Here is a 23,631-nt window from a genome sequence, read left to right as displayed (position 1 = left end):
TAATGTCTGCTCTCCTTCAAGTGACTATTATTTTATTTGATTCATTCACAACATTTCATTGAAACGTTTAATTTCAGTTTGTTTATTTTTGTATCTCAACAGTTAAAAAATAAAGTTATGTTGTATTAAAAATGACAATCTCTGTTAAAGACTTTCCCACTAAACTCCCCATCATTCTCCCTCTCTTCTCAGATGGGATGGAGGGCCAAATCAAAGGTTACCGTGGATCCACTTTGGCCCACGGGCCCTAGTTTGGGCATCTCTGATTTACACCGATGACATGCTCATCTAATCAATCCTGGCCAAACAAAATGTTGCAGCTCATCTGGTCTTCAATGATCCCAAGAGAGCCCACTTCACACCTCTCTTACCTCTCCACTTACACTGGCTGTCAGCTGAAGGTTCAAAACATCTCCACTTGCTACTTTCTACACTTGCCCCTCTGTCCAGAAGTGAGCACTGCCTCTTAGAACCATCCCATCAAGGATTTGGGGGTGTTTAACCCTTCTGTGCTGTTGGTGAAGTTTTGGTCCACTCTGGGCTGATTTTGAGGCTTAATTTACCAACAAATTTCTCTGTGGTTCAGCAAATGGGATGATTTTTGGTGACAAATTTTGTTGACACATATTTTGGGAAAATACTTTTAGAATTTTTTAAAAACTCAACAATACACTCTGGGCAAATTTACCACCCTTTCATTGTGTTCATGGCTGTTTTTGCCCAAATGATTTCCATTATTTTTAAATGCAACGTCATGACAGCGTATAATCATGCATTCTTGATTGTTGGTGGTTTTTCCTGTTGGGAAGAGGTAAGATTTGTGATTTTTACTGGTGATCATCAGTTACAGTTCAAAAAAGCTTGATTTCTTGCTTTTATTTGGTGTTTAGTGAGTGTGTGAGGTTGTAAGAGAGACTTTTACACACATATATTGATGTGTAGGAGAAAATACAAAATAGGCACCTCAGCTGTCAGAACATAGTAAACATAGTAAGTGTACTTATGCATGTACTCTATAAATTGCAGTTTTACTCCACAGAACTCCATATAAAAGTCAGACACGCTTTTGCACGGGGCAATGTAAAGGATTTAATGGTGCCAACTGATGATCAACAGTAAAAATGAAATTTGACCTCTTCCTAAGTGGGAAACTACCAACCAGAGTTGCTGCTGGTCAAAAGGAGACCCTAAGATAATTTTTACTGCGGTGCTTCAGCAGAGAAACAAAAACACACAAACATATGTATTTAAATGTGTATTCATTTATTATATATAAAAATATGCATATAAACACGCAACATTAAATGTTTCATAAAATAACAGTTTACGTCAAAATAAACACTGACATGTCTTCTGCAGAAGGATTCCTAATTGCAAACATTTACAAAGGTTGTCATAAAACCCTGTCTGAAGCTGTAGAGATAGACGGTCCTCGGTGCTGCATGCTGTATCTGTAACGGTCAGCTGCTGGGCCCGTTTTTTCAAAAGGTTTAATCCGGATCAAATTGATCCAGATTTAGTAATTCTGTTTTTGCGATCCGTGATCACGTAATCCAGCTTACTTTTTGAGCCAGTTTTTCAGAGCAACATCGAATTGGATCAAACTGATCCGGATAGGAACTTTTCAGGATCACTAAATCTGGATAACCAGTGCTCAAACAGGATAGGAAATCACAATGTAGAACTATAGATATGTAAAGAGCGACAAGTAGAATAGCCAGCGTGGGGTCAACATAACTTTATTTTTTTTTTAAAATGAAAACTTAATAAATATTAAATTAATAGTAATAATAAATAATAAAAGCAAGAAAAACAACACCGCATCCTCTTCCAGCAGTCCACTCATCTGAGACCTGAAACACTGTACATTGAGGATATTTATAACAAGTTTTCAAATATAGATGTAAATAAAAAAAAGACTTAATGTCAAAAACTCCACAATAATCTCAGACTTCCTCATCTGATGTGGAGAGAGCAGCTTGTCTGAGCGTAGCCTTTAGGAGGCGGATCTCAAGTCCTTGGCCTTGGTTTGCTGCAGTTTGGTCAGAGTCAGTTGTTCCTCTGTCAGACGAGGCTGTGCTTCTGCCCTTTCAGTCTCTTTTTGCAATTGTCAAAAGAGATTTCAAAAATCAGTCATTGCCATTCTTTGCATTTTTTGTTTATTCTGTAATCATTGCATGCATCACTAATAAATATTCTAAAAGGAAAAATATTTTTCATTGTGATAAATATATATATTAATTAGAGACAAAATAAAATTGATTGTTTTTGGTCAATTTTCACAGCTGTTTGGGGGATTATTTTATGAGGCCAAACTCTTTCTACTTTGCTGGAGGCCTATACTGAAAGGCTAAATACATTAAAGCCAATAATCACTATAGCCTGACAGATGAACAAATAAAAGTAAAACCTTATGAATAAAGAGCCGTCACAACTGCTGATACCTGTCTGGATATTCCCACAATAAAAAGAAAACACAATGCAGAACCCTTGATGGAGCTGCCAAATATCAGATGATGGGTTCAAAGTAACAATGTGTAAATTATGTTTAAAGTGAAATTCATTCAGTCATTCATTTTCATTTCGGCTTAGTCGCTTTATTAATCGGGGGTCATGCAGCATAAGTTTTACGCAGAGGATGCCCTCCCATGTTGCAACCCATTACTGGAAAACACCCATACACTACAGACAATTTAGCTTACCCAATTCACCTATACCGCATGTCTTTGGACTTGTGGGGTAAACCAGACCAACCAGTGAAAACCCACACCAACACGGAGAGAACTAAAGTGAAATTCTTCTAGAATTTTTTTAAATACCACCCGATATTGATAGACCACACTTATGAGTTAGTAACCACAGCAAAACATATTTCTGTCTAAAACATCATCTTTTCAAAATATACTCATGAAATTGAGATAATTTCTGTATTTCTGTTTACAAATAAAATGTCTAGTCTACAAATAAACTTTTATTCATTCATTCATTTTCTTTTCAGCTTAGTCTTGTTGGTTTACCACAGCGGAATGAACCCCCAACTTATCCAGCACGTGTTTAGCAGATGCCCTTCCAGCTGCAACCCATCACTCGAAAAAACTAAACTTTTAGTTATTTCTAATTATTAACACACAGCCATGTCATTCATCTCAAAACCTTTATTACTTCTTTTTACTGTTAGAAAGATATATCAGAGTATAAACAACTAGTGTAAAAGTCTGCGTCCCTCTGTGTCGCTCAGGCTGCACTGCAGTGTCTATTCACAGGCGCGATCCCACTACTGATCAGCACGGGGGATTTGACCTGCTCCGTCTCCGACCTGGGCCGGTTCACCCCTCCTTAAACGACCTGGTGGTCCCGAGCTCCCCCAGGAGAACCATATCGATACCGAACTTAGCGCGGACACCCGATCAACATAGTCCACTGCAGCCCAGAAGCCCTGAGCTCAAGCGATCCGCAGCCTCAGCCTCCCTGTAGCTTGGATTACAGGCGCGCGCCACTGAACCCGGCGAGGGCTGAGAGAATCAGAGCTGTGGAGAATATGATCATCACAGCGACCTCTAGTGGAGGAAAACTGAATGATGAATAAAAACTGACTTCATAGCCTTATGACATTAGATAATAATAAACAGCAGTATGATCACAAATAAAAAAATTACAGTAATTAGTATCAATAGTGTTTTTGAACTAAAGATTATTATACCATATTTATTAGCCTTTACAACTCTTTATGAGTGCCACAACATTCTGTTTTCTGTATCAACTAATAAAATGTAATATGTAGTATACTTTAGTTTTTTTTTTTTACAGTAAAAGTGGTTTATTGTATCATAATACATATAGCTGTAGAAAACATATTACAGAATGGGTGATTTGTTTATATTAGGTGTGCATCTGCATAAAACATTACAAACAATCTACGAGCAGAGATAAATACAATATAAAATTCTGAAATAAAATGAACAGAGCTTTGTTGTTTTTCAACGAGTCTAACAGTATTCAGGTACAGTAATGTAATAATCAAATGTACAATAATACTGCTATTGTCTTCATTTTTTTAATTAAATAAAATGATTTGCTATTAAAATGACAAATTATGCAATTTATTAGACCTGAATGCTTTTACAGTCGCAGGGCTCAGAAACACACGCAAATGCTAAATTATAATCCAGACTCAACCTTGTATTTCTTGTGATGTGACTATTGTGAATGATCATTGATGCTGAAATAATGCTCTGGGATAATTTATGTGAGCTAAGGGATAATTGACCCAAAAATGTTAATTCATAATCGTCACAATCATATTTATGCGGTGAACTATCCATTTAAGATTGTGCAAACAGTGAACCTCTGAAAAAGTAAAGCTTTAATGTTTTAATTTTCCACTTAAATACCAGTTCCTCATCCAACATTCATTCATGCAGTGAATAACTATCATTAACTGAGTTACATATTTATTATTCAGTTTACTCTTACTCATCCACTAACTGTGGTGTCAGATGCGGTTTTGACCTCCATCAGTGTTTTTAACATCTATAAGACTCGACAGAATCTCACACAATCTGTGGCATAAATTGATAGACTGTTTCAGCTTTAGCAGCACATCATGCTGAATTACTGATCCTGAGCTGAACATTGTTTATACAAGTACCACAAGTTATTTAATCTGGTCTAAAGACTAAAAAGCTGTTTAATATTAAAGATAAAAGGTAAACTAAAACCACTTTGTCCTCTCTGACACTAAATATGTTTTAGCTGTTTTATGATTAAAAAATTATGTTTGTGATTATTAATCTGCAACCAACAACCTGCAGTATTTTATAATATGGTGGCCTTTAGCGTCATTGTGCAATATATGAACTGTGGATTACACTAGAGGCCACATCTGCATCTGACACCATATTTAGTGACCAAAAAAGTGTTGATTCAATTAGTGAATGAATGAATGAATAAATGAGATACTCACTGAATGAGTGAATGTTAGTTGCTGAACTGCTTTTCTGTTGTCATTTAAAAGCTTTTCATTTCCTGATGAACTGTGGCCTATTTGACGAGATGTTTTGCTGTTAAATGGCAAATCATAAATAATTTAGTTATGAAAATATTGTTTCTATATCTATTAATCATTATATATATATATATATATATATATATATATATATATATATATATATATATATATATATATATATATATATATATAATATATATGAGTCACTGGGCGTTGCAGGCACTGTTATTCAATGGTTCAGATCTTACCTCTCTGACAGGTCATTCAGGGTGTCTTGGAGGGGAAAGGTGTCCAACCTACAGCATCTAAACACTGGGGTACCTCAAGGCTCTGTTCTTGGGCCACTTCTCTTCTCCATCTACACGACATCTCTAGGACCAGTCATTCAGAAACATGGATTCTTCTACCACTGCTATGCTGATGATACCCAACTACCTCTCTTTTCACCCTGATGATCCCTCGGTTCCAGCTCGCATCTCAGCCTGCCTGTCGGACATTTCACACTGGATGAAAGATCATCATCTTCAGCTTAACCTTGCGAAAACAGAAATGCTTGGAGTTTCTTCCAACCCGACTCTGCACCACAGTTGCCTTTAAATAGCACAACATTGTGATTAACTATTCAGTACAATATTTTATTTCCTTTATTTAGCCAGGAGATCACATTGAGACAGTACTGTCTCTTCTTCCAGTGAGACCTGGTCAAGATGGCAGGCAGCACATAAAGTTTCATATAAAAATCACAAACAATACCACAAAATTACAAAATCACCATTCTTAAAAACATCAGCTCATAACAAACAATTGCAGGTGTCCTTTAAGATGTTGTATAAAAGATGTTTAAAAGTTCTCAGAGTCGGAAGAGTGTCAAGATTGAGCTGATTTTGCAGGTCATTCCAAGCCCTGGGAGCGTGAACGGAAAAAGCACGTTTGCCAAGTTCTGATAATGCCCTTGGAACTATCAGACGAATACATGAACCAGATCTAGTATTTTGATTGTTGGTGTGAAATGTTAATAAATTAAAAATATAGGATGGTAATTTACCTAAAAGAGCTTTTAAAATAAATAAGTACAGATGTAATTTTCTCCTTTGATATAGAGATAACCAGTCTAAGGAATCATACAAAATACAGTGATGCGTCCGTGAATCTGCACCTGTGACAAAACGTATTGCTGCATGATAAACAGAATCTAATTTTCTTAATAGGGTAGCGGTTGCGTGCATATAGAGATGATCACCATAATCCATTATAGACAGAAATGTACTCTCTACTAATTTTTTGCGGACTTTATAAGGAAAACAATTTCTTGACCGGTATAAAAAACCTAACTTTGGCCTAAGCTTTTTCAGTAACTTGTCAATATGTATATCAAAGGCTAATCTCTCATCAATCCAAACTCCTAGATATTTATAAAAGCTAACTCTTTCTATTTGAACACCGTTCAGAGTTTTTATTGTCTGATCTGTTGACTTAGTGCGGCCACGGCTAAAAATCATATATTTAGTCTTTTTTGAATTTAAAACCAATTTTAAATTTTGCAACGTACACTGCAATATTTGAAAAGCAATCTGTAGATGTTGTACAGCTTGATTTAAAGAATGTGCTGCTGCATATATTATTGTGTCATCGGCATACAGATGTATTTTTGCTGATTCTATTCCGTGACCTAAATCATTAATATAAATAGAAAATAACAACGGAGCTAAAACCGATCCTTGGGGAACCCCAGTGTTAACATTTAGAAATGGTGAATTATAATTTTCTACTGTCACACATTGAGTGCGTTCTGAAAAATAGTTTTCAAACCAGTTTAGAGCAGATTGAGTAAAACCTAAAAGCCTAAGTCTCAGCAACATTAGTTTATGATCTACAGAATCAAAAGCTTTAGATAAATCAATAAATAAAGCAGCACAGGACTGTTTACTGTCTAAAGAGCGTGTGATATCATTTAAGATTAATGTAGCTGCAGTAACCGTACTGTGTCCCGTTCTAAATCCTGACTGGTGATCCTGAAGTATATTATTAATTGACAAATATTGTTTTAGTTGGTCATTTATCAATGACTCAAAGACCTTTGCTAAAACCGACAATCTGGAAATAGGACGGTAATTATTTGGGTCTGCAGGATCTCCCCCTTTTAATAATTGCGTAACCATAGCAGATTTCCACAATTTAGGTATCACATTAGAAGTGAGACTTAAGTTAAATAAAGAGGCTATAGGTTCTGCAACTAACTCTGCTGCCAGACGTAAGAAATAAGGGTCAATTTTATCGATCCTGGTGATTTTTTAATATCTAGAGTCTCTAAAGCTTTATGGACCTGTGTGACGGTGATAGGCAAAAACTTGAACAAATGTGAGGAACTGTTTCGAACAGACTCAACAAGTGTATTTGAAGTATGGGCAGATGAGGCGGGAGAATCAGAAATCGAGCCGACAGATATGAAATAATTATTAAGATTGTCTGCAATGGCTTCTCTGCCCTTAACTTCAGTATTATTAACTTTTAAATAATTTGGGAAATTAGAAGCCGGTTTAGGTACTGAAACAGACTTAACTAATTTCCAAAAATGTACAGGATTTTTAAAGTTTTTGTCTATCATAGACATATAATATTCACACTTTGCCCTTTTTATTAACTTTGTACACTTATTTCGTAAAGCTCTATATGAATTCCAGTCTGTAAATCCATAGGGGGGCACTAGACCTGGTGACTCATTTTGTTCTCTTGTTTCTTTCATTTAGGCTATTTATTCACATTTATTATTACTTTGCATTACTGCCCAAGTTACTGAACTAAGGCAGTAATATAGGCTACGTTTTAATAGTAATAACAATATGCAGTTGTATGCAAGCTGACCCACGATCAGACTATTCATTTAACCGGTAAATAAATATAGTAAAATCAGCTCAACCGAGTCATCCCGCTTCACGTATTATCCAACCAACATCATTGTTAGGGAAGAGCTAAATGTTACAATTTAATGTCATTTAAAACAATTACTTAGCTTCATTTTAAGGCATTAGTGTAGCCAGAAAAATACCTAAAAAGATACCAAAATTCACACGTTATTAAAGTGAAAAATGGTTAAATTTTGGCATGGATAACACTCAATATGCTATATAACTTTTTTTCATGATTTTAAATGTAAAAACAAAGATTTATCTTAGGCTATCATAAGTGTGTTTTTTTCGTGAAATTGTAAGCCATCATAAACCATTAGGTTACTAAGCCTACCATAATTTTATTTATTAATTATTTAATTTATTAAGCCTTTTTTAATAGCTTGTTTTCAGGTTATTTTCATTTTAGGGCCATGAGCTACAAGTCAAAACAAACTCGATATGTTGTATTTTAGCTCTTAAAATAGATCTACAATATATTTTGTTTAATTTTGCATGAGCAAAAAGCTGTATAGCCTAAATGACATATTTTTAAAAGATTATCATTCTGCTTACCTGCAGCGCGTGATAGGTTTCTCAGTTGATCCGCGATAAATCCACTTAAGCACTATATTCCATTTATAACACTGCAAACTTGACTTAATAAACGCAAAAGGCATTTATTATGTGTTATACCTTGACTGCTGCTGCATAATGGGATGTTTCTCTACACAACTGTAAAAGTGCGCTTTTTAGCAAAATGAAAGCAAACATTCAAAGGGTTCTGCGTTTTGTCAATTTTAGTTTAATTGTAATAATATTAATAATAATATTAATAAATAAAATTAAAATATTATTTATAGTGTAGCCTACTGTGGGACTGTGCAGTAAACTATTTGTTTTTATTAAAACATTTTTATTAGGCTACATCTTCCCGAACTAAATGACTGGCAGTTGCGTCTCTGCTAAAATTAATTTAACAGCAAATTTCTTATGTGTTTTTTCCTTTTAGAGCTCAAGAGAGTTGTGTTTAAATAATTAGTTAACCAAAGCATGTAATGAATTAAGCTGCTCCTATCATGTCACCCACTTTTCTCCGTTGTGAGTTGAGTGCGCCTCCATCGCCGTGTGCGCGTTTTAAAGGCTATTTACGGCCGCACCTGACCTGACGCGGGGACCGGATCTCTGAACTATAGGACTAGCTTTAATATCACTATTTGCATAATTCAATTGCTATGTCATATATTTTAAAATATTTAAATGTGTGTTCTTAAGGTTGGAACGACGAGAGTGTTAATAATTAATGACAGAAAGAATTTTCAGTTTGAGTCCTTTATAAAAACTGGGGGGGCACAAACTCTTTCTGGCAAAGGGGGGCTGGGGGGGGCAAAGGGGGGCATTGCCCCCCCCAGCCCCCCCAGACCCCCCCCCCCCCCGTAGCGCCGGGCCTGCTTATAGATGTATGGAGAGTCAAGAATCCTAATACCAATCAGTTCTCTTGGATCAAACCTAATGGGTCATCTAGGTCACGAATAGATTTTTGGCTCATAACTGAGGAATATCTGGAGCTTGCGAACCAGGTTTTAATTTCTGCTGCACCATTGACAGATCACTGTTTGATTTCACTAACTTTGACACCAGTAAGAAAAAATACTACTAAGAAAGACGATTGGAAGTTCAATGCAGAACTTTTAAAGGATAAAGTTTATTGTAGTCAAATTAAAAAACCTAATTAGTGAGGTTGAGAATGATTTCTCTTTAAATTCCAGTGGGATTAAATGGGAGTACTTTAAATTTAAAACCAGGGAAATTTCTATTCGGTTTGGTAAACAAAAGAGAAGCGATATATTGCAAAAAGAATTAAGAATAATTCAGGAAATTAATGATTGCTGTAACACACGATAAGGTTAAAGATGTGGAAAAGTGAATCACTCTTCAAGCTAAATTAGACAGCATGTATGTAATGAAAGCACAAGGAGCTTTTGTAAGGTCTCGGGCAAAATGGATGGAAGAAGGAGAGAAGAACACAGCTTACTTTTGTCAATTAGAAAAGAGGAGACAGCAAAGTAATGCAATTCATACTTTAGTTATTAAGGATACAATAATTACAGATTCTAAACTGATATCTGAGGAAATATATTCATTTTATAGTAATATTTATTCTACATCATATTCTGAAAATTATGCTATTCAATTTCTAGAAAAGGTTAAAGATTATATCCCACAGATAGATATTGAATTTAAAGAAATGTGTGATGAGGATTTGAAGCTAGAGGAACTTAAAGCAGCTATTAAAAAAATGTGTTTGGGTAAGTCTCCTGGTCAGGATGGTTTGACTACTAACTTCTACAAATTTTTTTGGGAGGATATAAAACATTTGTTATTTGCAGCATTAAAATAGTGTTTTAATTCTAATACTTTACTTACAACTATGAAACAGGGCTTAATTATTCTTATTCCAAAGGCAAACAAAGATAAAAGAATTATTGAGAATTTGAGGCCGATTACTCTACTCAATGTGGATTATAAAATTCTTACATCTGCTATAGCTAATAGATTGAAATTTAGATTGAATCAAGTTATAAGTGAAACTCAGTCTGGTTTTATTAAAGGAAGGCTAATTCACAACAACATTAGACTTGTCTTAGATCTAATTGATTATGGACATTTAATTAAAGGGTTTGTTGGGTTTGTTTTATTTCTTGACTTCTACAAGGCATTTGATACTGTAGAACATAATTTTATTTTGAATTTTTTTGGTTTTGGTCATAAATTTGTTAAAGTAATAGAAATGTTATATAAAGACATAAATAGTTCAGTATCATTACCATTTGGGACTTCGAAGAGGTTTAACATTAATAGAGGCATCAGACAAGGGGATCCAACAAGCCCATATTTATTTATTTTAGTAGCTGAATTATTAGCATTGTATGTTAAAAATTGCAGAGCTATCAGAACTTTGAATGTTTTAGGGAGTCAATTAATAATAAGTCAACTAGCAGACGATACCACCCTGTTTCTCAGTAATGCAGAGCAGATTTCAGTTGCCATTAATCTGGTGTCTCATTTTTCAAATGCTTCTGGTCTGCAATTGAATTTAAAAAAATGTGAGCTTATGGCAATCCATAACCATACCGAAACACAACTGTTCAATATTCCAGTTAAAAATGAGGTAAAATACTTGGGTGTTGTTATTTCTAAAGACCCTAAAGATAGGGAAAAAGCTAATTTGATGGATAATTTGATAAAAAGTCAAAAAATATTAAATTTGTGGGTTCAAAGGGATCTATCTATTTTTGGTAGAATTGTTTTACAAAAGTCAGAAGCACTTTCCAGGATGATTTACCCAGCTTTTTCTTTAAGTATTTCTGATAGGTACGTTAAAAATCTGAATCAAATGCAATATAAATTTCTATGGAAAAATAAGCATCAATTTTCTAAGAAAATCAGATGTAGTGAAACCAATCATTGAAGGTGGATTGAATGTAATTGATTTTGATGTTATGAATGGTACCCTTAAGCTGAAGTGGCTTCAAACCTTCCTTCGACATAAACATTCTTTCTGGTTTAGGTTTTCTTCTAAAATTTTTGATTTCTTTGGGGGCATAGACTTTCTTTTAAGATGCGATTTTGAGCCATCAAAGTTAAAGTGTAAATTGTCATCTTTTCATAGTCAGGTATTACAGTATTGGAAGTTAATATACAAACATAATTTTTCGCCACATAGCTGTTCTTTGTGGAATAATAAGTATATACTTCTTAAGAGGAAATCTGTGTTTTTTCAAGAGTGGATGGACAAAGGTGTTTGGTCTATTTTACAAATTTTGGATGGGGTTGGAAATTTCCTTAATTATGATCATTTTTGTGAAAAATACCATATTATTCGTACTTAGAAATTGTATTTGTCTTTGTTGAAAGCTATTCCTGGTGGTTTGGTTCAGCTAATCAAAGGGGAATTGGGTTATTCTTCTGTGATACCAAGATTGGGCAACCTTATTTATTTCTGGTATTAATTTTACTGGGCAGAGCTGTAATAATAAGACCTTAAGAAGGTTAGTAAATACACAGCTTTTCCCTTCTAAAGTTAAGAAAAGACCCCTTGTTTTAGATTTTCCAGAAGACAAGGTGGTTCGAATTCGAACAAGATTTCTCTCTTTTCCACTTCTACCAAAGGCAAAAGAAGTTCAGTTTAAAATTATTAACGATATTTATCCTTGTAATGAGTTCCTCAGACACAGATTTAATTTGGATTGTAACGTTTGTACCTTTTGTGAAGCAGACATAGAGTCATTGGAACATTTGTTTTATTTATGCAAATTTTCAAAAAAGTTATGGGATGACATTACTGTTTGGTTAAGATTAAAATATGTAATACCTGATTTTGATTTTAAAACTGTAAAATATTGATCTTTTTGTCAGAATTCTGAGCTGGAATTTTTGGTTAACAATATTGTGACTTTGGCAAACTATTTCATTCATAAATGCAGATTTTTTAATAACCCCCCCACTTTTCTGCGTTTCCACAAGGATTTAATGGTCTTCTTCAATTCCTTAAAGCTGATGAGACATAAAAAAGCCCTTAAACTGTGTAGTCTGTTAAAGGCATTTTTTGATGATTAACTGCTTTGTATTATAGTGCATTGTATTTTGCTTTTTATTTATTTCAATTTTATTATTTTTTTAATATATATTTATTTGTTTTTTTATCTGTTTTTTATGTGAATGCTGCTATTTGGACTTTCTAGATGAATAAGATGTTTCTTTGTTCGGTCATTTGTTCTTTTTTCTGTATGTTCTTATAAGATCTAATAAAAAAAATAAAAAAAACTATTGCACCATTAAAAAAAAAAAAAAAAAACTTTAAAACGGAAAAACAAATCGCCAATAGGTGGCAGCAAGAGACCGCTTTAATCGAGTGAAGCTTTAAGTGATTCATTCAGCCACGAATCACTGATTCAGTGACTCGCCCGACTTTATACAGAGTCCTGAATCATTCGTGTAAGGAAACGCCACTGTGTATTATTCAGAGATGTACAACTGTTCTGCTGTTTATTTTATTATTATCATAGTAATGATTTCACTATTATTTATGAGAAAATAACGCGGAAGTTTTTTAGCGCCTCGTCACGTGATCGTCAGCATCCATGGCAACGGTTCTTTATGTGTTGTTTTGAACTTGCTCTGTCATTGGCATCTGATCTCGGCGTCCTTCGTGGCAACTGATTCCCAGATTATTGATATTATTGATTGTTGGATACATCGATTGATCGCCTGCTGCTCCCTTCATTCAGGTTTGACCCTTGTTATCACACTGTGTTTTGTGTTTAGTATGTCTTGTGTTCATTACAGGTTTCAGAGTCGACTCACCTACGACTCGCTCCAGTTTGAGGGCCTCAACATCACTGTGGGAGAGCTGAAGCGGCAGATCATGAGGCGCGAGAGGCTGAAGTTCTGCCAGCTGAAGATCAGCAAAGCCCAAACTGATGAAGGTGAGATGAGGAAAAGCCACTTAAACTATACTACACTAACATTAGATGTGTTATCAGACAGACTTGTAGAAGCTGACATGTGTTATCATGACTCTGATGGTGACATATAGTGATGTTTTGAGTGTTTTAAAATGCTAATGGCACTCAAAGTATACCATGGTAAATGATTATTGCTATATTCAAACTTTATTTTGCTGTCAGAATACACAGATGATGATGCTCTCATCCCCAAAAACACGTCGGTCATCATCAGACGGGTCCCTGCGGCTGGACTGAAGTCCTCCAACAGAAGATTTGTTGGGTAAGTCATGTGAAATGAGTGCAATCTTCCTCTGATAGATGTTATATCAAGAGTTTGAGTCTGTCTGTGGTGTTTTAGTCACACAAGCTTCTTTGTTTTGCAGACATCAAGCTGGACCATCAGCTAAATCTTCTCAAACAGGTGATTCTTCACTCCTCTCACTGGAGCAGCTGTTGAAGGTATTGAACAAATGATTAATTCACCCCACTGTGCTGCTCTGTATTGAACTGCAGTGTTTGCATTTGAGGCGTCATAATGACATGTAGTGCAGAATATCAATACACAGTGTAAAACACCCCCCCCCACACACACACACACACAGCTTCTTAGACAGACCAGTAAAATAAAATTCTAATGTGCAAATGCCTGTGAAACAGACTGAGAATCTGGCTGAGGCAAAGGCATCAGAGGAGGACAAGCTAAAAGCGGTGATGTACCAGTCCAGTCTGTGCTACTACTCCAGCAGGTGAGCGTTCAGACACTGACAGGTTTGGTTTGTGAGAAATGTTAGAGCTGATTTTCATGGTTCTGATGTTCATCAGTGAGGCCATGACACTGCTTGGGCTTCTTCCACCCAACTATGTCTGCTTTCACTGTGGGATCCCAGGACACCACATTAGGCACTGCCCCTCTAAAGGGGTAATTGGGTTTTCTAAGCTTATGGGTGCTGTGAACTTGAGCTCTTGTCTCCATTAGTCAGATTGTTTGCTCTGTCGTTTGACTGTCACTCATGAATTCACAGGGCAGCAGCTCTGCTTCGCAAAAGCGCATCAGGAGGAGCACAGGGATTCCCCGCAGCTTCCTGTTGGAGGTGGACGACCCAAACCGAAAGGGAGTCATGATGGACGGCAGCGGCAAATACGTCATTCCCATCATAGACGCGTGAGTAAACTGTACTTGGCATTGCAGCATGTTATAGTGTTTGTGAAAATCTCACATTATGTCTGCTTGTGTGTGTTTGCGCTCGATCTGTTCAGTGAGGCCTATGCTGCTGAGAAGAAAAAGAGGCCGTCCTTCTCCTGCCAGACCAAGCCGCTGCCCTCCTCTTCCTCAGCTGGTGCAGCATCTTCAGTCCAGGACGCCAGAGGGAAACGTTCCCGCTCCCCATCTTCACCAGAGACGCACGGCGACCAGAAGAGACCACGTCACTGAGAGACCTTCACCCAAGAGACCTGGAGTCGACGTGAGCACAGTGTATATATTGTACATAGTTTATGAATAAAACTGAATAAAGATTATAGCAGCATAAACTGTGGACTGGTTGACCTTCACACAATACAGAAACACAAAAGAAAATGATCGACACATTAAGATAGAAATGATGAACAAACATGCTGCGGGAGAACCAGTGTGCTGTCCTGCTCACAATCTAAAACTTTTAGTTAAAGTTTATTTCAGAGGTGCTTCAGGGAAACTTTTTCTTATGAAAGGCCAAAAACTAAACTCGTCTGAGGGTGGTGGGCTGGAGGTAAATCTACCAAACTGTAAAATTGTCAATGTAATGTCCTAGTTTATTATTATTATTCATTATATAATTTACATGATTCACTGAATACTGTAATTTACAACATTTCAAATTCTTTAATTGTATTAATAATTATACATTTTATAATGAATGAAAGTCTTACAATAAAACATGAACAATCCCATTTATAACACTAAAAATACACTTTGCCTTCGCTTGCTGATGTCTTCTGTGATGTCTGCTCTCCTTCAAGTGACTATTATTTTATTTGATTCATTCACAACATTTCATTGAAACGTTTAATTTCAGTTTGTTTATTTTTGTATCTCAACAGTTAAAAAATAAAGTTATGTTGGATTAGAAATGACAATCTCTGTTAAAGACTTTCCCCCAAAACTCCCCATCATTCTCCCTCTCTTCTCAGATGGGATGGAGGGCCAAATCAAAGGTTACCGTGGATCCACTTTGGCCCACGGCCCTAGTTTGGGCATCTTTGATTTACACCGATGACATGCTCATCTAATCAATCCTGGCCAAACAAAATGTTGCAGCTCATCTGGTCTTCAATGATCCCAAGAGAGCCCACGTCACACCTCTCTTACCTCTCCACTTACACTGGCTGTCAGCTGAAGGTTCAAAACATCTCCACTTGCTACTTGCTACACTTGCCCCTCTGTCCAGAAGTGAGCACTGCCTCTTAGAACCATCCCATCAAGGATTTGGGGGTGTTTAACCCTTCTGTGCTGTTGGTGAAGTTTTGGTCCACTCTGGGCTGATTTTGAGGCTTAATTCACCAACAACTTTCTCTGTGGTTCAGCAAATGGGATGATTTTTGGTGACAAATCTTGTTGACACATATTTTGGGAAAATACTTTTAGAATTTTTTAAAAACTCAACAATACACTCTGGGCAAATTTACCACCCTTTCATTGTGTTCATGGCTGTTTTTGCCCAAATGATTTCCATTATTTTTAAATGCAACGTCATGACAGCGTATAATCATGCATTCTTGATTGTTGGTGGTTTTTCCTGTTGGGAAGAGGTAAGATTTGTGATTTTTACTGGTGATCATCAGTTACAGTTCAAAAAAGCTTGATTTCTTGCTTTTATTTGGTGTTTAGTGAGTGTGTGAGGTTGTAAGAGAGACTTTTACACACATATATTGATGTGTAGGAGAAAATACAAAATAGGCACCTCAGCTGTCAGAACATAGTAAACATAGTAAGTGTACTTATGCATGTACTCTATAAATTGCAGTTTTACTCCACAGAACTCCATATAAAAGTCAGACACGCTTTTGCACGGGGCAATGTAAAGCATTTAATGGTGCCAACTGATGATCAACAGTAAAAATGAAATTTGACCTCTTCCTAAGTGGCAACCCACAAACCAGAGTTGGTGCTGGTCAAAAGGAGACCCTAAGATAATTTTTACTGCGGTGCTTCAGCAGAGAAACAAAAACGCACAAGCATATGTATTTAAATGTGTATTCATTTATTATATATAAAAATATGCATTTAAACACTCAACATTAAATGTTTCATAAAATAACAGTTTACGTCAAACACTGACATGTCTTCTGCAGAAGGATTCCTAATTGCAAACATTTACAAAGGTTGTCATAAAACCCTGTCTGAAGCTGTAGAGATAGACGGTCCTCGGTGCTGCATGCTGTATCTGTAACGGTCAGCTGCTGGGCCCGGTTTTTCAAAAGGTTTAATCCGGATCAAATTGATCCAGATTTAGTAATTCTGTTTTTGCGATCCGTGATCAGGTAATCCAGCTTACTTTTTGAGCCAGTTTTTCAAAGCAACATCGAATTGGATCAATCTGATCCGGATAGGAACTTTTCAGGATCACTAAATCTGGATAACCAGTGCTCAAACAGGATAGGAAATCACTATCCAGATTTTTTGGATCAAAATGATCCAGATCCTACAAAAAAGATCTGAAAAACCCAAACTAAAGGTTTGATCTGGATCAAAACCAAGATTAGATTACGTGATCTAATCCGATTATGTAATTCGTTTTTTCTTTTAAAAAACCCATTTTCAAGATTTGATTTGGTCTTTGCACTTTTTTTTTTGGTTATTCTGTAATCATTGCATGCATCACTAATAAATATTATAAAAACAAAAATATTTTCAATTGTGATGAATATAGATAACAATTATTGACAATAAAATGTATTGTTTTTGGTCAATTTTCACAGCTGTTTGGGGGATTATTTTATTGGGCCAAGCTATTTCTACTTTGCTGTAGGCCTATACTGAAAGGCTGAATACGTTAAAGCCAATAATCACTATAGCCTGATGGATGAACAAATAAAATTAAAACCTTATGAATCAATAGTATATATCGTAAGATACTGTGTGATCCAAAAATAGTATTATTTAATAAAATTTTTAAGTTTTTATTACATTTTGGGCATAAAATCCACACTAAATCCACCCTTCTGGTGGGATCAGTTTAATCCAGGTTTTTTGGATCAAAGTGATCCAGATCCTACAAAAAAGGTCTGAAAAACCCAAAGTAAAGGTTTGATCCGGATCAAAACCAAGATTAGATTACGTGATCTAATCCGATTAGGTAATCCGTTTTTTCTTTTGAAAAACCCATTTTCAAGATTTGATCCAATCCCTTATCCAAAATCCTAGTGGATTACTTTTGAAAAACCGGGCCCAGGTGTCAATTTTCAAAACTCTAGATACAAAATTCACATCCATTGCTAAAATTGCACATTTTTTTGCAAAACTTTTAACTCTTTTTTCAAATGCTTGGATAAAACACACACAAGTCAAAAATACTTTGTTCATTGAACTCAGATCACCTTTTCAATATAACACAATTAAACTTCAAATTGATCCCATTTCAAAATGCAACTCAAACATTACAATTGAAATAACCATGTATTCATTTAATTAACATGATGTTATTATCAACTGATACAAGCACTCAAAATAATAATTAACTGTTGCATTACTCTGGATGTATGGAAACTTTTGTACAATATTACATGTTTAGATGATGAAATAATCAGGATAGATCAAATGACATCAGTTACCACAGAAGATGACCCAACTGAACTACATTATCTATAGATGACATCTTTATTCATCCTTAATTTTTTATATTTATGGTTACTTTGTTCCATGTACCACTTTTACAGACAATGTTTTCATATCTGACATTACTGTATGTATGTGAGAAAGCCCAATCACAGCAATATCAGGCCTGGATTCACATTGACAGAAGGTTCTTTCCAAGATTTTTGACTTATGAAAACACCACTGTGATGTAGAGGAGAACCAAACCCACAAGACCAGAAAGATGGAAACCCAGATCCTAAAATAGAAGTCTGATATATAGAAATATATGCAAATTACACATGTGACATAATAGTTCATAAGAATTTTACATATATAAAATGTCATACATGTCAAAATATTGCCATTTTTTACAGTTTTTCTTGTTTGCTTTGACCTGGTTAAAGAAACTAGGTTCCACTTCATTTTCATTTTCACTATCCCAGCAGAGCAGAAGACAGGTCTTGCAAATTTGTAAACCTTTTCTCATTGGGTTGACACATTTTCCTTACCATTTTTCAAAACAGTTAACACAGATGTCATTCAAGCAGTCCAAACTCCATTGTTTTAGCTATGGTAACCAAACAGAAACCATCTATTCCTAACCATTAGACACTACCAAGATCAGTTTGAATTCACTGAAGCAGCGATTTGAAACTCCTACACTCAAGTCTTCAATTAGCAATCAGTCTGCAAACCTTATATAAATGGTGGAAGGTCTGTGTTGTTCTGTGCCAGCATGGATGGAGGAGGTCAATTGTGGCTATATGTCCTATACTCCCAAAAGATTTGACTGTACATTGGTTTAAATGTGTTTAATATTTACAGTATTTTATTATTTTTGTCTGTTTTTACAGTATTTTAGTTTTCAGCCACAGTTTGAAAATTGTCATGAATTTAATATAAATTTAATCAAAGCATTTCTTATTCTGGATCCAATTCTTTGCAAAAAGGCAAATTTGACGGCCCAAATAGAAAGACAACAAATGGCATTGGCAATAGGCTACAATGACAAGCAATGGTGGTGCACTGACTTCTTTGTATTTTGTTGTCCATTGTGTAATGATTAATTGAAAGAGCTCATATATTTGTTTGCAAGTTGTGTTGTTTGAAGGTAAAACTAGCTTTTGTTTCATATTTTAAATGTTTTGACACGATATGTGCCTTTTGCAAGCAAAATGTGTCATTTTGACCATGAGTGCTGCTGTTTAGGCCTGTGTGTCTACTGTTTTGAAAATGTGGAGTTTCAGTTGACAACTGCATCCAAGCAATCGAGAAAAACTGTGACTATTAGAATTACAAATATAAACATGTATGTTACGTATATATATATATTTATATATGATCTATTATGTTATATATGTTACCCCTAAAAATATTTTACCTATAATTTTACCTATATTATGACATTTTATAATAATGTAATTTGCACATGTTGCCATATATCAGCTTTCTATATGGGGATGTGCAGTGAGGAAAACATTACAGTAAACCTACATTATGATGGAATGAATAAAACTAGATCAGTATATCCACTGTCTGCACCGTTCCCTCTACACTTATGTATAAACCATCATGAAACCTGTATCATATATTTTAAACAACAATATTTAATGATTGTTAATGATTGTTTATTGAAACAATGTGCATTTTGTGTGCTGGTGATCTAAAGTAGTGTTCCTGTAGTATTTGTATGATAATAGGATTATGTGAACCAATGATCCTGCAAATGCAAGACTTCTTTAAGGAAATGAATGCAGCATGCAGAGTTTTGAACACTGGAGAGTCTGTGTTAGTGACTGTTCAGAGTTTTGTGTCTAGAGTTTTGAAAATTGACATCAGGGTTCTGAAATTTGTGGCAAAATGATTGAAAAATACTGTAAAAGAACGGTAGTCAAGCACTTTTCATATGTATTTGAATTACTTTATAATGTGGAGTTAATTCAAGCCTTTCTGCAATGATGAGTCACACACAATGTCATTACAAAGTTCCTGTGCGCACACAGACACACACACATATGCGTTTTAAAGCTGATTTATACTTCTGCATCAAGTTTACGTGTATGGAGTATGGACACTGACGCTGACCTCTCAAAAAATAAAACTATATATCACGACAATGCGTATCGCAAACTCTGTGAATGGTCAGCTTGGTAGAGCTGAGATGTGTGGTCAGGGCTGAGAGCCATGGGAGAGTGTTTACAGGTGTTGAATCCGGTAAAGGAGCTCCATATGAAAACTTTTGTTTTGTGTTTACCTTATGATTAAAATTGTTGCACATTCCCTGGTTACCGACTATGAATGAGTGAGTTTGAGCTACAGTATGTTGCATTAACAAGCAGAAACTCAACACAAAGGAACAAGGAAAACCTGTTGCCAGCTAGCATTTTGGAATTGCATGGCTTCACGCAAGGCATGTGCCATAGGTCACGGTGATAACTTGTTGCAGAAGTATAAATCAGCCTGAACTTTTCACTGTTTTTGACAGAAATGTGACAGTGAAACCCCTATATGACTGTTCATGTCTGTACATGATAAATGATTCTGTGTGCCTTATAGTAGGGGAGAGCGGGGACGAAAGTAACGCTGGACGAAAGTAACAAAGGCCAGATAACATTGGCTTTCCAGGCTATGACAGCATATTCAGCCCGTTACTGTAACAGCAGGGCAGGAGTGGGATTTCTTTTCAGCCCTGCAGTTTCAAGCCTTTGACCGGCCCACCTCTGTTCACGACTGACTATATTAAAATAAGGTCATTTGCAATTCAGTTTCTAAAGACACTATCACGTCTTTTTCAAGGAAACAGCTGCATTAGAACTTCAAATGTTTTTCATAAATATGAGAAGATTAAAGGGTAGCTAAATCTCCAAAGCTATACTTTAAACATCACATTGTCCCTTCCTGCAATATCTGACAATATATTCTGTGCAAAATTATTTATAGATATGCAGTCTTTTGTAACGGTGGTCACACAAAAAATGTAAATAAAATATGTACACCCACATAAGTAACCCAAACAGTATTATATTGTCCTCCTAACACTAAAAATGAAATAATAATAATAAAAATAACACTTTACTCAGGAGAGGTTAGAGCAGCAGAATCACAACACAACATGCTGACCACTGGACCACAATGTCACTGTTATGTTGGTAAGTTTGGAAGAAGAAATAAATATTGCGCTGGTATCTGCAAGACTCTTTTAACCACAGTATTACTTTCTATTGAAGGCTTAATCTTTTCACCCCTTTTTTATATTTCTGATCAAGTTATGTCAGATTTATTAATGTAGTGAATCATCGGATTTTCATTGAGCAGGTGTAATATTCATTAATATTAATTATTCAAATTCTTTTTTTCACTAAGGTGCCGCTGTTTAAGGTCGAATGCTAAATGATCATCATTAACCTGCCGGCTGCGTCTTGCTGCCTGCGAGAAAATAAATAAAAAGAGTGAGGCTATGGTCAAATAAATAAATGAAAAAAGTGCGACTGCTGAGAGTGCAAGCAGCTAGGGACACCGGCCCTCGCGGCCAAAAAACTTTCCCAGTGCTCCCGATTAGCCAATCCAGGCCTGTGTAACAGGTATAGAAATAATAGTTCACTTTATTTATAGAATTACACAAAATGTGTGTTTTACCTGAAGTGTTTATTAAGTATACCTGCTCCTTTAAATTTCTAAGAAAGCTTAAGTTTTTTAATTTACTGTTCTGCACCCGCCTCCTCCTTTTCTGTACTGACTGCACATGGGAGAGGTGGGTGTCTGCAGCTCTAATTAATCTTAAATCATATTTACTTGACTTTTGAAGCCAGTTTTTATGTTTCAATATTATGTATAACTTTCTTTTTCACATATTTCACATAGTTCGTTATTTTTGTGTTTTCACTTTAATTGAGGTTTTGATTTATATTTGTCTGATTGAAGCATGTAAAAGTGATGAGGGCGAAGACACACTGTAAAATCTGTGCTTTTGTTTACATCAGGAGTGATTAAAGAGCCGTCACAACTGCTGATACCTGTCTGGTTATTCCCACAATAAAAAGAAAACAATGCAGAACCCTTGATGGAGCTGCCAAATATCAGATGATGGGTTCAAAGTAACAATGTGTAAATTATGTTTAAAGTGAAATTCATTCAATCATTCATTTTCATTTCGGCTTAGTCGCTTTATTAATCGGGGGTCACCACAGCGGAATGAACCGCCAGTTTTTCCAGCATATGTTTTACGCAGAGGATGCCCTCCCATGTTGCAACCCATTACTGGAAAACACCCATACACTACAGACAATTTAGCTTACCCAATTCACCTATACCGCATGTCTTTGGACTTGTGGGGTAAACCAGACCAACCAGTGAAAACCCACACCAACACGGAGAGAACTAAAGTGAAATTCTTCTATAATTTTTTAAAATACCACCCGATATTGATAGACCACACTTATGAGTTAGTAACCACAGCAAAACATATTTCTGTCTAAAACATCATCTTTTCAAAATACACTCATGAAATTGAGATAATTTCTGTATTTCTGCAATAAAATGTCTAGTCTACAAATAAACTTTTATTCATTCATTCATTTTCTTTTCAGATTAGTCTCGTTGGTTCACAGCGGAATGAACCCCCAACTTATCCAGCACGTTTTTAGCAGATGCCCTTCCAGCTGCAACCCATCACTCGAAAAAACCAAACTTTTAGTTATTTCTAATTATTAACACACAGCCATGTCATTCATCTCAAAACCTTTATTGCTTCTTTTTTACTGTTAGAAAGATATATCAGAGTAAAAACAACTAGTGTAAAAGTCTGCGTCTCTCTGTGTCGCTCAGGCTGCACTGCAGTGTCTATTCACAGGTGTGATCCCACTACTGATCAGCACGGGGGATTTGACCTGCTCCGTCTCCGACCTGGGCCGGTTCACCCCTCCTTAAACGACCTGGTGGTCCCGAGCTCCCCCAAGAGAACCATATCGATACCGAACTTAACGCGGACACCCGATCAACATAGTCCACTGCAGCCCAGAAGCCCTGAGCTCAAGCGATCCGCAGCCTCAGCATCCCAGTAGCTTGGATTACAGGCGCGCGCCACTGAACCCGGCGAGAGCTGAGAGAATCAGAGCTGTGGAGAATCTGATCATCACAGCGACCTCTAGTGGAGGAAAACTGAATGATGAATAAAAACTGTCTTCATAGCCTTATGACATTAGATAATAATAAACAGCAGTATGATCACAAATAAAAAAATTACAGTAATTAGTATCAACATAGTATTTTTGAACTAAAGATTATTATACCATATTTATTAGCCTTTACAACTCATTTTATGAGTGCCACAACATTCTGTTTTCTGTATCAACTAATAAAATGTAATAAATATTGTAGTATACTTTAGTTTTTTTT

The 23,631-nt window shown here is 35.8% G+C and overlaps 2 protein-coding genes and 2 non-coding genes across 5 annotated transcripts in view; 2 read left to right on the top strand and 2 right to left on the bottom strand.

Annotated features, from left to right (window-relative positions):
* Window positions 1-14,929, top strand: part of zgc:174354 — a 90,216-nt gene extending 75,287 nt beyond the window's left edge. The window contains exon 6 of the mRNA NM_001111152.3: window positions 14,661-14,929. The gene's annotated coding sequence lies outside the window, so the exon portion shown is untranslated. The remainder of the gene's footprint in view (window positions 1-14,660) is intronic.
* Window positions 3,210-3,507, bottom strand: LOC147834713 (signal recognition particle RNA). The gene has a single exon (XR_015503135.1).
* Window positions 13,077-14,933, top strand: zgc:174353. Of its 2 annotated transcripts, XM_087273405.1 has the most exons (7): window positions 13,077-13,382; window positions 13,584-13,683; window positions 13,787-13,862; window positions 14,061-14,149; window positions 14,226-14,322; window positions 14,426-14,565; window positions 14,661-14,933. In XM_087273405.1, the coding sequence occupies exons 1-7, from the start codon at window positions 13,223-13,225 to the stop codon at window positions 14,833-14,835; spliced, it is 837 nt and encodes a 278-aa protein (XP_087129531.1). In that variant the 5' UTR covers window positions 13,077-13,222; the 3' UTR covers window positions 14,836-14,933. The 2 variants fall into 2 exon arrangements, with proteins under 2 accessions (XP_087129531.1, XP_087129532.1); XM_087273406.1 differs by lacking the exon at window positions 14,226-14,322.
* An 8,099-nt stretch (window positions 14,934-23,032) lies between these two features.
* LOC147834712 (signal recognition particle RNA) lies at window positions 23,033-23,330 on the bottom strand. Its single transcript, XR_015503157.1, has one exon.
* Between the last annotated feature and the right edge of the window lie 301 nt (window positions 23,331-23,631).

This window comes from Danio rerio, chromosome 11 (assembly GCF_052040795.2).
Source record: "Danio rerio strain M-AB ecotype USA chromosome 11, GRCz13ab, whole genome shotgun sequence".
NCBI lineage: Eukaryota > Metazoa > Chordata > Actinopteri > Cypriniformes > Danionidae > Danio > Danio rerio.
This window is presented reverse-complemented; position numbering and strand designations above follow the sequence as displayed.